General features: G+C 49.2%; 1 protein-coding gene across 1 annotated transcript; it reads left to right on the top strand.

Annotated features, from left to right (window-relative positions):
* The first annotated feature begins 724 nt into the window (after nt 1–724).
* On the top strand, nt 725–11,885 carry LOC133926607 (potassium channel KOR1-like). The gene is made up of 13 exons (XM_062372622.1): nt 725–1,137; nt 7,829–8,053; nt 8,676–8,739; nt 8,840–9,179; nt 9,276–9,571; nt 9,756–9,836; nt 9,923–10,021; nt 10,097–10,318; nt 10,426–10,614; nt 10,705–10,780; nt 10,894–11,188; nt 11,276–11,397; nt 11,487–11,885. Exons 1-13 carry the CDS (start codon nt 884–886, stop codon nt 11,762–11,764), a joined length of 2,541 nt encoding a protein of 846 aa, XP_062228606.1. The 5' UTR covers nt 725–883; the 3' UTR covers nt 11,765–11,885.
* Nucleotides 11,886–12,273: the final 388 nt, after the last annotated feature.

The following is a 12,273-nucleotide window of genomic DNA, read 5'->3' as shown; positions in this document are numbered from 1 at the left end:
AACACTGCTTCTCTCTCCTCTTGTAGGATGACTCACAGTCGAAATAAAAGGTAAATGGGAAAAACGTGGTCTCCTCTCCCCAATCTAAACACTTCATTCTCTTGACTTTGCACCCACTTTTGTTGTCACTGTCATGCCCGTTCTTGTCGGCACTGCTCTGCTTACGCTAGATTTAACTTTTTTTAATATAATTAACATGTGCTTTTGCTGGTTTATTTAAAAAAATCTCTCAGTATATATATATATATATTCAAACAAGCTCTATAAGTACTCTAGCAAACAAGGTTTTACCATAGTCCCTCACAAGAGTTTTTTCATACGCGGACTAAACCCATTTTTCATAAAAAATGAATTATTATCCATAAACCAACTATGCTAATTTCTCCTACGTCAATAAGTTTTTTAAAAAGACCTTACTATCTCTGTTTTCGGTTATTTATCACAAATTTTTTATTATAGTAATTTTGATCTTACGTTTTTTTCTTAAAAAAAACTTACGAATACTTAAAAATATATAATACTAATAAAGTATATTTCACAACAAATCTAATGATACGAATGTTTTAAATATTTATAAGCTTTTTATAGGAAAAATATAAGATCAAATTTACTAAAAAATCGATGATAGTAAATGAAAACGAAGGTAATACACCAGCGCCATAAAAATCCCTCTGGTTTTAGCCTTCGTTTCTAATAACCCCCGCCCCCACCACGTCCCAACCACGGGCATCAGACTTGCCTCCCTCCGCTGCTCTGCTCCCGCCGTTCAGTGACATCCCCTATAAATAGCCCCGCCTCCCCTCTCCCTCCCAGTTCAAACGCACAATCACAGCCGATTCCTCACCGCCTCGGAATCCGCGCCGCCGCCGCTTGCACCTGCGTCATGAGCCGCGCGATGGGGAGGGGGCTGGGGTCGAAGCGGAGGGTGGCGGAGGACGAGGAGCCCGAAGAGGAGGAGTACGAGGTGGACGTGGTGCGCGACCATATCGCCTCGTCCCGTGGCAGCCGCCTCGCGCTCTTCGGCTCCGACCTCCGCCTCGGCCGCTTCCGCCCGCACCGCCGCCACAGGCGCCCACTCGCCGAGGACGTCGCCACCGCCGGGTTCTTCCACGACCTCATCATCCATCCCGACAACAGGTACGTAAACCCCTCCCCCCCCCCCCCCGCGCACGCCCGCTCTCCCTATTTTTGCTGTCTCGTTTGTTCTAGAAGCTTGATCTGGCTTGATCGGCCGGCTAGCTGCCTCTCGAAGCTCCATGGCGGCGTGGGGACGCGATGCGCTTGATCGGTCGGCTGCCTCGGATCGGATGGCCCGTGCGAATTGCTACAATTGACCAATTAGGACCATAAAAAAATCGCATTTTTAAATACCGTTATCCGATTATTTCTACCTAGCCCGTTTGAATTTTTCGTCAATTCCGAGCTGCTGTTGCGGATTTCGCTTGATTTTTTTTTCTATCTTCAATCTATTGTTTCGATCCTCTTCAGAGCGTTCATGCCGTGGATTGATATGCAGCTCGATGCTTAACAGAGTGTGCATGACAAGTTGACAACGCATAGCCGCAAATTGCTCGCCGGTTGAACAGCTCGCCAGCTGCGCGAGCTTGCTTGGGTGGCCAGGCAGACGACATGTATCTTGACCTGGTTCACGGGGTTGGCTCTGATGACCACACGAACCTGAGCCTGCGCACTTTTTATTTGTGATGACTCCGGTCAGTAGCTGTTGCTGTACGGAATCCCCTCTGTCTTTTGTTTCCTTTTTTTTTTTAGCAGAGTTGCTGGATCAATGGAGCCATGATAAATAAACAGGGTACTGTTTGTCAAATCTACAGGATGGCTTGATTAATTCTAGCATGACAACTTGAGCCTCTCGAAAAAAATGTCTACTCCTCCTCCCTCTCCGCCCTCCTCGCCGCCGCCGCTCACTCCGAGCTCAACGTCCACCCACCCCTCGCCACCGGCTCCTCCCTGTCCCTCTGCCCCCCTCCCCATTTGCACACCCCTTCGGCTTGGATGCCACTTCCGTGGGCAGAACTAAGGTCCAGAGATGGGTCTAGGACTCCCCGGCCTCCGCGTCCTCCACCGGGGGATCACCTTCGCCCGCGATGACAAGGTTGCTGGCCGAGCTGAAAGGTAAAGCTATTCTTAGTGACGGTGGTACGGAGCCTTGCCGTCCCCGCCATGCTATTTCTCCCGGCCTATTGGCTGCTGCATGGATGGCTCTGCATCCTCTTCGCGGCCTCTCCCTGCTGCATCAACTGGAAGCGCCTTCGTCTCTCCCCCAGGCCAAGGATGGTGGCTGGACTTTGGTCTCCCACCGCCGCCGCCGTGCTAAAGTGCCGAGGGCAAACGACGGCCGCAACATCCCTATGACCCCCCCCCCCCCAAAAAAAGCTTGCTGGCCACGCTCGATGGTCACTATCTTAACTGCCTCCACGTCGCATCGCCATGCGGCTTGCTGACTACCACCTAGATGCTTTCGTTGCAGGGGCTTCTGGCATCAAGCTAAGGACTGCAAGCGTCTGCGACACTCATCCACTAGCTCGGAGGGGTTCGGTCAGCGACGTTAGTTCCGTAGCATATTCTCCGCCAGCACCACCCCGGAGGGATCGACGGCCAGGGGCACCACGCCTCCTCTCCCCACCAGGTCCCCTCGCTCTGCCTCCGTGGGCGGCTACACTCCATTTGGGTTGCTGCTTTTGGGTCCACCCCTTCCCCTCCGGCGAGTGCGAGGGTTGTTGCACCTCTGATCTCCTCTGAGGAGATCGTTGTTTCTAACCCCGTATCAGGTCCAGCGCGCTGCTTTATTCCATGGACGGACGTGCTCGCCGCGGATGAGTGTCGTCTCCGATGGGCGATCCTAGTTTATGCCGACCGTGCTTGGCAAGAGTTCCAGGCGTCGGACCTCTCCAAGTGCATCGCCGGTGCCCTTAGCGTCCCGGTGGCAGAGTTCAACATTGTAGTTTTCTCCCCCGACAACTTCTTGATCGTCTGCTGGATGATTGCTGCTCGTGACGTAATCCTTGCCGCCAGCGGCAAGCCTTTCTCCCCCGGTGCTCTCTGGTTCTTTAGGCCTTGAACTCGGTTGGCTTATGCCATCGGTGGCGTGCTACCTTACCGCGTCATCATCGCCTTTCAAGGTGTCCCACCTCACTCTTGGACGATTTCCACTGCCCAGTACCTCATGGGCAACCACTGTTGGGTCGAGCGCCTCAAGAAGGAGACAGCTCTCTCGGATCGGCTTGACCTTGTAGATTTCCGCGTTGTTGCGTGGTGTGATTCCCCAGAAAAGCTTCCTAGCAAGGTGGTCATGGAGGTGGCGGAGCCCAGTCATTATGTGCGTTACGAAGACAACGATTTGCAGCAGCAGCTCTTCGGATCCACCTTGCCATACATCATGGAGGTGAGGACTCTGAAATATGATGTCTGCATCCGGCTCATCTCCTTGGCAGAGTTCCTTGCTCCCTCCTCCTCGTCTTCCGGCAGCAGCGGTGCTTTCTCTTCCGGGGACGAGCTTGGTGGAGGCGGCATGGGTTGCTTCGGGCTGCCGTGGGGCGACGTATGTCCTTCCTGCCGTTGTTGTCCACGGCGGCCAATCCCGGTCCTTCTCAAGGTCGCGACCATGTTCGTGGCATCTGGGTGGCGGAAGGTGTCCTTTCGCTATCCTTGGCGTCTGTGAGAATCACATTCAGATCTTTTCCTGTTGCTGCCCCTGAGGCGTGCCCTACCCACATGTCCTCTGCAGTCGCGAAGGATGGGGTGTCGAACGCTTTCGGCGCGCTGCAGCATGGGGTACGTGATCCAATCGTTGGCTCTCCACCATCCCGTGACCCCTTCCTGCAAGCCTTTGACCCCATGTTGGTCGAGGTCAGTGCCCGCATCACCAAGGTCATTCAAACGCGCGCGACGCCGGCACATTCTCGACACTTTGCTTTCTTCTAATTGAGGCACAGGTTACCTGCACCAGTAACCTGCGCCAGTTATTGTTCGCTCGCCAGGACATGCCGCGCCTGCATCCTGCCGAAGCGCGGCGCATAGCCCCTTCGACAATTTGATCCAGGCATATGACGGGCTGCCTTCCATGGGCCGGCCCCGTCGGTTCGTAGGGCGCCCCTCCAAGTGTTCTCCCTTCCTGCGCTTGGGAAGTCGGCCCCGTCAATGGGCCCGTTGTCGGACAGTCCTCAGTGTGCCTCAGTAGCTTGCGGGATGCCTTGACAAAGCCAATGTGGTTCTGTCTAATCAAAATGCGTCAGCAACAGCTACCTTCCTCCAAAGGCTTACGCAGGAGATCCCCACTCCTCTGGCACCCTCTAACTGCACTATCAACACCTTGTCGTGCTCCACTGGCGCTTTGCACCAGAGCAAACAGCTTGCTGCCCAATCTTGCTCTTCGGCAGTGAGACCGTCCAAGAGAGGGGAGGTGCTCCTCATTCGCCTTCTAGGCCTAGCCAAGGACGGGGAGTCTATATCCTCTCCTATTTGACGCTCTTACAAAGCCCTCTTCGACAAGTCACTGTCCGATGAGCAGCTGCAAGCGATCAACGCGCTTTTCCCTGGCAATGGCGGAGTCCGTGGACTGATGAACTCCGGCCCTGGAGCTGCTGTGGTTGAAGCTTGATTCACATGGACAACTTTAATATCATTAGTTGGAATGTCCGCGGCCTCAATCTTAAGGCCCATCGTGATGTTGTTCGCTGTTTGGCCTTAGACCATAATGCTTCTATCTTGTGTTTGCTTGAGACCAAGCTCGATGTTGTTACTCCCTTTCTTGTCAATGAGATATGTGGCTCTGCTGTTTCCGGTTTTTCCTTCTTGCCGGCCAATGGGACGGGGCATCATTGTGGCTTGCAAGCATCCCCTCTCCTTAACTGCAATTCAGGTGCTCCATTTCTTGGTGAATGTCATGATCACTTCGCCTTCAGAGGGCTCCTTCCTACTTTCTGCAGTGTACGGCCCTACGGAAGAAGGGCTAAAAGACACCTTCTTGGCTGAGCTCACTAGCGTTCATGCACTAGTGCCTGGCCCATGGCTGTTAATAGGCGACTTTAATATGATTGCTTCATCAGTGAATGAAAACAATACCGACCTCAACTCTCGCTCCTTGGCGTGATTTTGGAGGTTTATCACTAGTCTTGAGCTCAAGGATTTACACCCCTTCGGTCGTCCCTATACATGGTCCAACGAGAGAGCTTCTCTGACCTTAGTAAGGCTTGACAGAGCGCTGGCATCTACAGATTGGGATGACATGTTTTCGGACTGCCTCCTCCAAGCCGTGTCATCCGAATGCTCGGATCACTGCCCTCTCTTGCTATCAACTTCAGTGTCCACCTCTAGGCACAGGCGTTTCCACTTTGAGTCCTTTTGGACAATGATGCCCAGGTTCATGGATGCAGTGCAGAGGAGCTGGGTGCTGTCGTTGGGGGAGCTGACCACACCTCCTCTCTCTCGCCTCGATATTCTTCTACGACGTACTAAAAAAGAACTCCAAAGTTGGAGCTCCAAATCCATTGGCAACATTAGGGATCAACTGCTTATGGCCCGCAGTGATCGCTCGGTTCGATATCGCTCTGGAGGACTGAAGCCTCTCGACCGCTGAGTCTGAGTTACGGAAGCGTCTCAAATTCCTTTGCTTGGGCCTTGCTTCTCTTGAATGCACCATTGCACGGAGTCGTTTTGGTCTAACTTGGCTTCAGGAAGGGGATGCCAATACTAGGCTTTTCCATTCCTCTACTAACTTCCGCACGAGAAAAAACACCATTACCACCCTCAACACGTCAGACGGGTCTGTGTCCACCCACCCCGCTATGGAGGAGGCATTGTTCAAGCACTCCACCTCCATTCTCAGCATCAGCTCTCTCATGCCGTTCTCTTTGGATTTGACTGGTATTGGCATCACCCCTTCTGCGGCTACTAGATTATCCTTTCAGCGAAGAGGAGATTTATGGGGCATTCAAACGCTTAGCTCTTAATAAGTCCTCGAGCCCAGACGGCTTCACGGCCGAATTCTTCCGAGCGGCTTGGCCGATTATCTAACGTGTTGGCGTATTTGGCTCTCTCGCAATGATGTCCTCTTCAACGGCTGACGCATTTCATCCGACGCCTTACTGGGCCTCATATGGGAGGTTGCTGAACAGTGGTGTGCGGCCAGAGCGAAGAAGTTGTCGGCCATTTGGATCAGGCTGCGAACCTGGGGCTCGGTTCTATAGGATCCAGCTTGTTATAGCTTATTATTAGGTAGCTACTCCTTTGTATTTGAACCCCAACTTAAGCCATGTACCTCGGTGCCTAACCTCTTGGAGGTCGTTGTTCTGACTCGATGATATTTTTTTTCTACTTAATACAAAGATACGTAGCTCTCCTACGTATTCACGAAAAAAAAACAACTTGAGCCTCTATTCAGTTTGGAGAAAAAAAATCCTTCCGTTTTCTCTCTGGAAGCTGAAAAGAAATTAATTTTTGCTCTCTTTCCTCTGGACAAAAAAAATACTCAAATAATCCAGATGTTGCTTTTGCTACATATCATCCTTTTCATTCTGGGTTCTTTTTGTCTCGAGGCAGTATCAAAACTTTTTTATTGATCCAACCTGACATTCTTGTTTATTTATCATGGCGTAAAAGAGCTGAACACCGAGGTACACAGGATATTTTTATTTTTATTTTTAAAAACAAGGATCGGAACATCAAGATGATGTCGAAGCTACCTATACGATCACACTTGGACCTCGAACGCCAACCAGGTGTACGGCCCTCCGATCATCCCGTTCTGCACTCCGAATTCGATTTGGTTGCCTGGTTGATTTGGACGGTGGTTTGAACGGGGCTAAAGAATTAGTCAGGATGGCGGGAGCAGTTTTGGACTGTTAGTTTAATCCTCGGGTGAAGGAGCATCAGGGAATAAACTGTACATCTTGAGCAATTTTTAAGTAGATGAGTACGTAGCCTGGCAATCCGTAGGTGTAAGCCAGATTTACAAATACGTTTAACCTTCGAAAACCGCTCGGTGGCGGTAATCGTGGTTACCGCGGTAATCGCACAGTAATTCGGTGGAAACGGTAAAAATCGGTCGAATTTTATCAATTTTTGAATTTTAAATTTAAATTTGTTCGGTAATCACTTGATTTATAAAAGCTGTGCAGACCGAATTATCCGGTAACCGCGATAAACGAGCTGAAATACTCCATTAATTCTGATTATCCCTTTGGTACACGAAGTGCTCTAAAGCATTCCTAGAGTCCCCTCAAAAATCATATCATTTCAAGTGGTCCTTTCCAAACTAGTTTATTGCCCGCATCGTCAGATCGGTGCACAAGAGGAACCCACTCACGGACACCTCAGACATGCGCATGTGCATGATGGGGTATGTGTATGAACGAACTCACCTGAAACAAATTGATTAACAATAACCATGCCGTGTGCTGTAATGCTTAATCGAGGGCTCCATTAAATTTGCTCGGCCAAGTCTTTTGACCTAACAAGCAACTGTCGTGTGTGGTTCTTGATGATTTGTCTCTCAGGTCCAACCTTCCTAATACCCAATATAAAATCAGTGGACGTGTGAGGGTATGATTCCACCTATTAGGGTCTAAATCCTAGTGCTCATGGTTTAAGTAGCGCGTGTCACCTCGAGATTGAAAAAAATTGTGTTGCTCTAGTAAACTAAAGTTGAGTTTTTTCATTTGAATATATATATATATATATATATATATATATATATTACCATTTTGGGAGCTTACGGCCTTCTATGTCATTTTAACCATATCGCATAACGAAAATTTTAACTATGTTGAGGGTGCTAATACTGGTTTTTTTTTGGATGGTGTTACTGCAGGTGGTATCGGTTATGGACCAAGTTCATACTGTGTTGGGCGGTGTACAGTTCCTTCTTCACGCCCCTAGAGTTTGGTTTCTTCAGAGGGCTCCCAAGGAACCTATTCTTCCTGGACATAGCTGGTCAGATCGCATTCCTTATCGACATTGTTGTGAGGTTCTTCGTCGCTTACCTTGACCCCGACACCTACCGAATCGTCTACGATCCCACTGCTATTGCCCTCCGGTAATATTTTGTCAGCTCCCGCTTGAATGGTACAAATAGAATAATTGGAACCTGTGCTGCAATATCACCTTAATATTTGCATGATATCCTTTGAGAAAAATAATAATCCTACACATGAGTTGATTTTAAAGTGATATGTTGGATCTTTCAATGATTTGAAATAGCTGAAATGGAATTTCTTTTGCAATAGTTAATTAAAAAATTACAAGTTGTGCACCTAATACCTACCTATCCTTGCAACGATATGACTCATATGAGAAGCACTTGTACTTCATGAAATGCTCTATTCAGCCATAAAGTGTCATTTTGGACGATGACGGTCCCTAAAACCTAAGTTTAATCATCAATTTCTATTGTCATATATTTGTGAAAAACAGTAACACTATAATGTTACAGACTATTTCTAGAGACAAAACTCCTCATTTAAATTTCATATTGCCGTCTAAAATATTCATAAAGACATATTGTTTTTTAAGGGTTTCATAAAGACATTGTTGGTAAAGGTTAGAGTAATTTGGCTGCAGGCATTATAAGATGACACTTACTTTTTACTGTATGGAGTATCTTCTTTAGTACCTCAAATGTGTTGTTTAACCACTGGTTTCTTGCTCTCTGAATACAGTTATTGCAAATCAAGCTTCATTTTTGATCTTCTTGGTTGCTTCCCATGGGATGTTATCTACAAGGTTACTCTTCTTGTAAAGAAAACTTTGAAGTGGTTTATTGTGGATTGGTGTTTATGCTGCGGTTAACTTTTCACTTCTTGTATGATGAATTCTGTAACAGGCTTGTGGAAGTAAAGAAGGAGTAAGATACCTGCTGTGGATTCGCTTGACACGGGTTATGAAGGTGACGGAGTTCTTCTGGCATTTGGAGAAGGACATACGTGTGAACTACCTTTTCACAAGGATAGTGAAGCTCATAGTTGTGGAATTCTACTGTACACACACAGCAGCCTGTATCTTCTATTACCTTGCTACAACGCTTCCTGAATCAATGGAAGGACACACATGGATAGGGAGTTTACAGTTGGGGGACTACAGCTATGCGAATTTCAGGGAGATCGATCTTGCCAAGCGCTATATAATATCATTATACTTCGCAATCGTCACCATGGCAACTGTTGGTAGGTTTTGATCTCCCAATTCTTCAACACATTACTTTCACTGCTCTGAGTGATTCTTCTTAAATACTTAGCCGAAATGTTCTTTTCCCTCTGCAGGTTACGGTGACATTCATGCTGTCAATGTCAGAGAAATGATATTCATCATGATTTATGTATCCTTTGATATGATTCTTGGCGCTTACCTTATTGGTAACATGACTGCGCTTATTGTGAAAGGCTCGAGAACGGAGCGGTTTAGGGACAAGATGAAAGAAGTGATCAGGTATATGAACCGAAATAAACTTGGAAAGGAAATAAGAGAACAGATCAAAGGACACTTGAGGTTACAGTACGAGAGCAGCTACACTGAAGCTTCCGTCCTTCAGGACATCCCAATTTCTATTCGCGCAAAGGTGACGAACCTTAGTTTGTTTATCCTGCCATCCTTCTGTGGAGTAGTTCTGAACACTATCTTTCTTACCACTGTCAGCTTATGATACTAGCGCTTCAGAAGTCTTTCCTGCTATACATGTTACATGGCACATCAACTGTGTTGTTGCGAATCGCAACTGATGATACATTGAATTGAATTTGCAGATTTCTCAAACACTATATAAGCCATATATCGAAAGCATTCCATTGTTGGAAGGATGTTCAGCAGAGTTCATTCAACAGATTGTAAGTATCGCTCCCTTTCTTTTGACCGAATCATGTATGTTGACCCATTGTGTACTTTCTTTAACATTTGTTCCTGTGCTCCATAGGTGATCAGGCTGCAAGAGGAGTTCTTCTTACCAGGCGAAGTTATTTTGGAGCAAGGAAGCGCAGTCGACCAATTATATTTTGTCTGCCACGGTGCACTGGTGAGTTCAAAGCTTCACTGCAGTTTTCATGACCACCTTTATGCTTGACTGATGATATGTTCCTGTGCTGTGCAGGAAGGTGTTGGTATTGGTGAAGACGGCCAAGAGGAGACTCTCCTGATGCTGGAGCCAGAAAGCTCCTTCGGCGAAATCGCGATCCTCTGCAACATCCCGCAGCCATACACGGTCCGCGTCTGCGAGCTCTGCCGGCTCCTGCGGCTCGACAAGCAGTCCTTCACCAACATCATGGAGATCTACTTCGTCGACGGGAGGAAGATCCTGAGCAACCTCTCCGAGGTACGCAGCTGAAACAGCTCTTGTTGCCGTCGAAATTCTGCAGTTCATGGCCACTGGCCAGTGGATGATGTCTCCTGACGAGTTGGCGTGTGTGTGACTGGGAGCAGAGCAATGAGTACGGCGGGCGGATCAAGCAGCTGGAGTCGGACATCACGTTCCACATCGGGAAGCAGGAGGCGGAGCTCACCCTGCGGGTCAACAACGCCGCCTTCTACGGCGACCTGCACCAGCTGAAAAGCCTCATCCGGGCGGGGGCCGACCCCAAGAACACTGACTACGACGGCCGGTCTCCTCTGGTACGAGAAAAATGCCTATCTGATCAGCAGTCACCTAAGATCAGCTTTGCTCTGAACGAGATTGTGACGTGATCTGCGCCTTCCTCGCAGCATCTCGCGGCATCCAGAGGTTATGAGGACGTCGTGCAGTTCCTCATCAACGAAGGCGTCGACATCAATCTCACCGGTATGCTCGTTCAATCCAATGCCATATTGCCATTGCCATTGCCATGTCCAGTTTCTTGCGTAGTAACGCTGTTCATCTTCAAATTGTTTTGTTTATTTTTGCGCCTAAATCAGATCAGTTTGGGAACACGCCGTTGCTGGAGGCGGTGAAGCAGGGGCACGAACGGGTGGCGTCGCTGCTGTTCGGCAAGGGGGCCAAGCTGAGCCTGAAGAACGCCGGTAGCCACCTGTGCACGGCGGTCGCCAAGGGGGACTCGGACTTCGTCCGGCGGGCGCTGGCCTACGGCGCGGACCCCAACTGCAAAGACTACGACCGCCGCACCCCGCTCCACATCGCCGCCACCGAGGGCCTCTACCTCATCGCCAAGATGCTCGTCGACGCCGGCGCCAGCGTGTTCGCCACGGACAGGTCCAAGCTTGATCTTTTACGTTTGCCATGATCCATTGCCAAGTTTTTTTTGTGGCTTGGAACCCGTGCTTGACATGTTGCGTGCAGATGGGGCACCACTCCGCTTGACGAAGGGCGCAAGTGCGGCGGCCGGACGCTGGCGTCGTTGCTGGAGCAGGCGCGAGCCAAGGAGCTCTCCAAGTTCCCCGATCACAGCGAGGAAATCAGAGGCAAGCTTCAGAGGCTCTGCAAGAATTACATGCAAATTAACCACGCGTTTAATTCTGACGGGAATGCACCAACTCTTTGTTGTGCGCAGACAAGATGCACCCGTGGCGGTGCTCGGTGTTCCCGTACCACCCGTGGCGGGACGACGGCGAGGAGCGCCGAAAGGAGGGAGTGGTGCAGTGGATCCCGCACACCATAGAGGGCCTCGTGGCGTCGGCGCAGGAGAAGCTCAACGTGCCGGGCCCGGTCTCGCGGCTGCGGCTTCTCTGCGAGGACGGGGCGAGGGTGCTCGACGTCGACATGCTCAATGACGGCCAGAAGCTGTACCTGGTCGGAGGCGACGACGACGATCAGAAGGATGGCGAGTAGAAGAAGGGCGCGGTGGTTTTCGTGGCTTTTTCTTCTTGCGGAGCATCCCCAGCATTGCATGCCGGTTGTATCGCTGTACATATTGCATAGCGAATAAAGAGAGAATCGAGGCGGTTCTACAGATTGGGCTGATTGGAGATGTAATGCGAAGAAGATGCAAATGAAAAATGAAAATCGAAGAACATTTCCACATGATTTGAATCTCAAAGTGGAGCTAGGATTGGATAACGAGCCAGTTCGGCTTGACCCGGTCCGGCTCGTTTGCATAAAGAGCTGGGTTGGCTCGGCACGTTAACAAAACAAGTAAAAAAGTGAGGTCGGCTCGGCTCGTTAATAGCTGGAGCCTCGTTAGGCTCACGAGCTTGATAAATCAATTTCTGCAGATCTGGACATAACAGTATATACCATACATCGTATTTGTACTGATATAAAGATAATAATATACAATATAAACCATAGTTGTACTGATCAGAACATAACATCATATAAGGGGGAAATGCAAGTGGCAA

Source organism: Phragmites australis, chromosome 8, assembly GCF_958298935.1.
Source record: "Phragmites australis chromosome 8, lpPhrAust1.1, whole genome shotgun sequence".
Lineage (NCBI taxonomy): Eukaryota > Viridiplantae > Streptophyta > Magnoliopsida > Poales > Poaceae > Phragmites > Phragmites australis.
The sequence above is the reverse complement of the archived record's forward strand: the minus strand, read 5'-3'. Positions and strand labels throughout refer to the sequence as shown.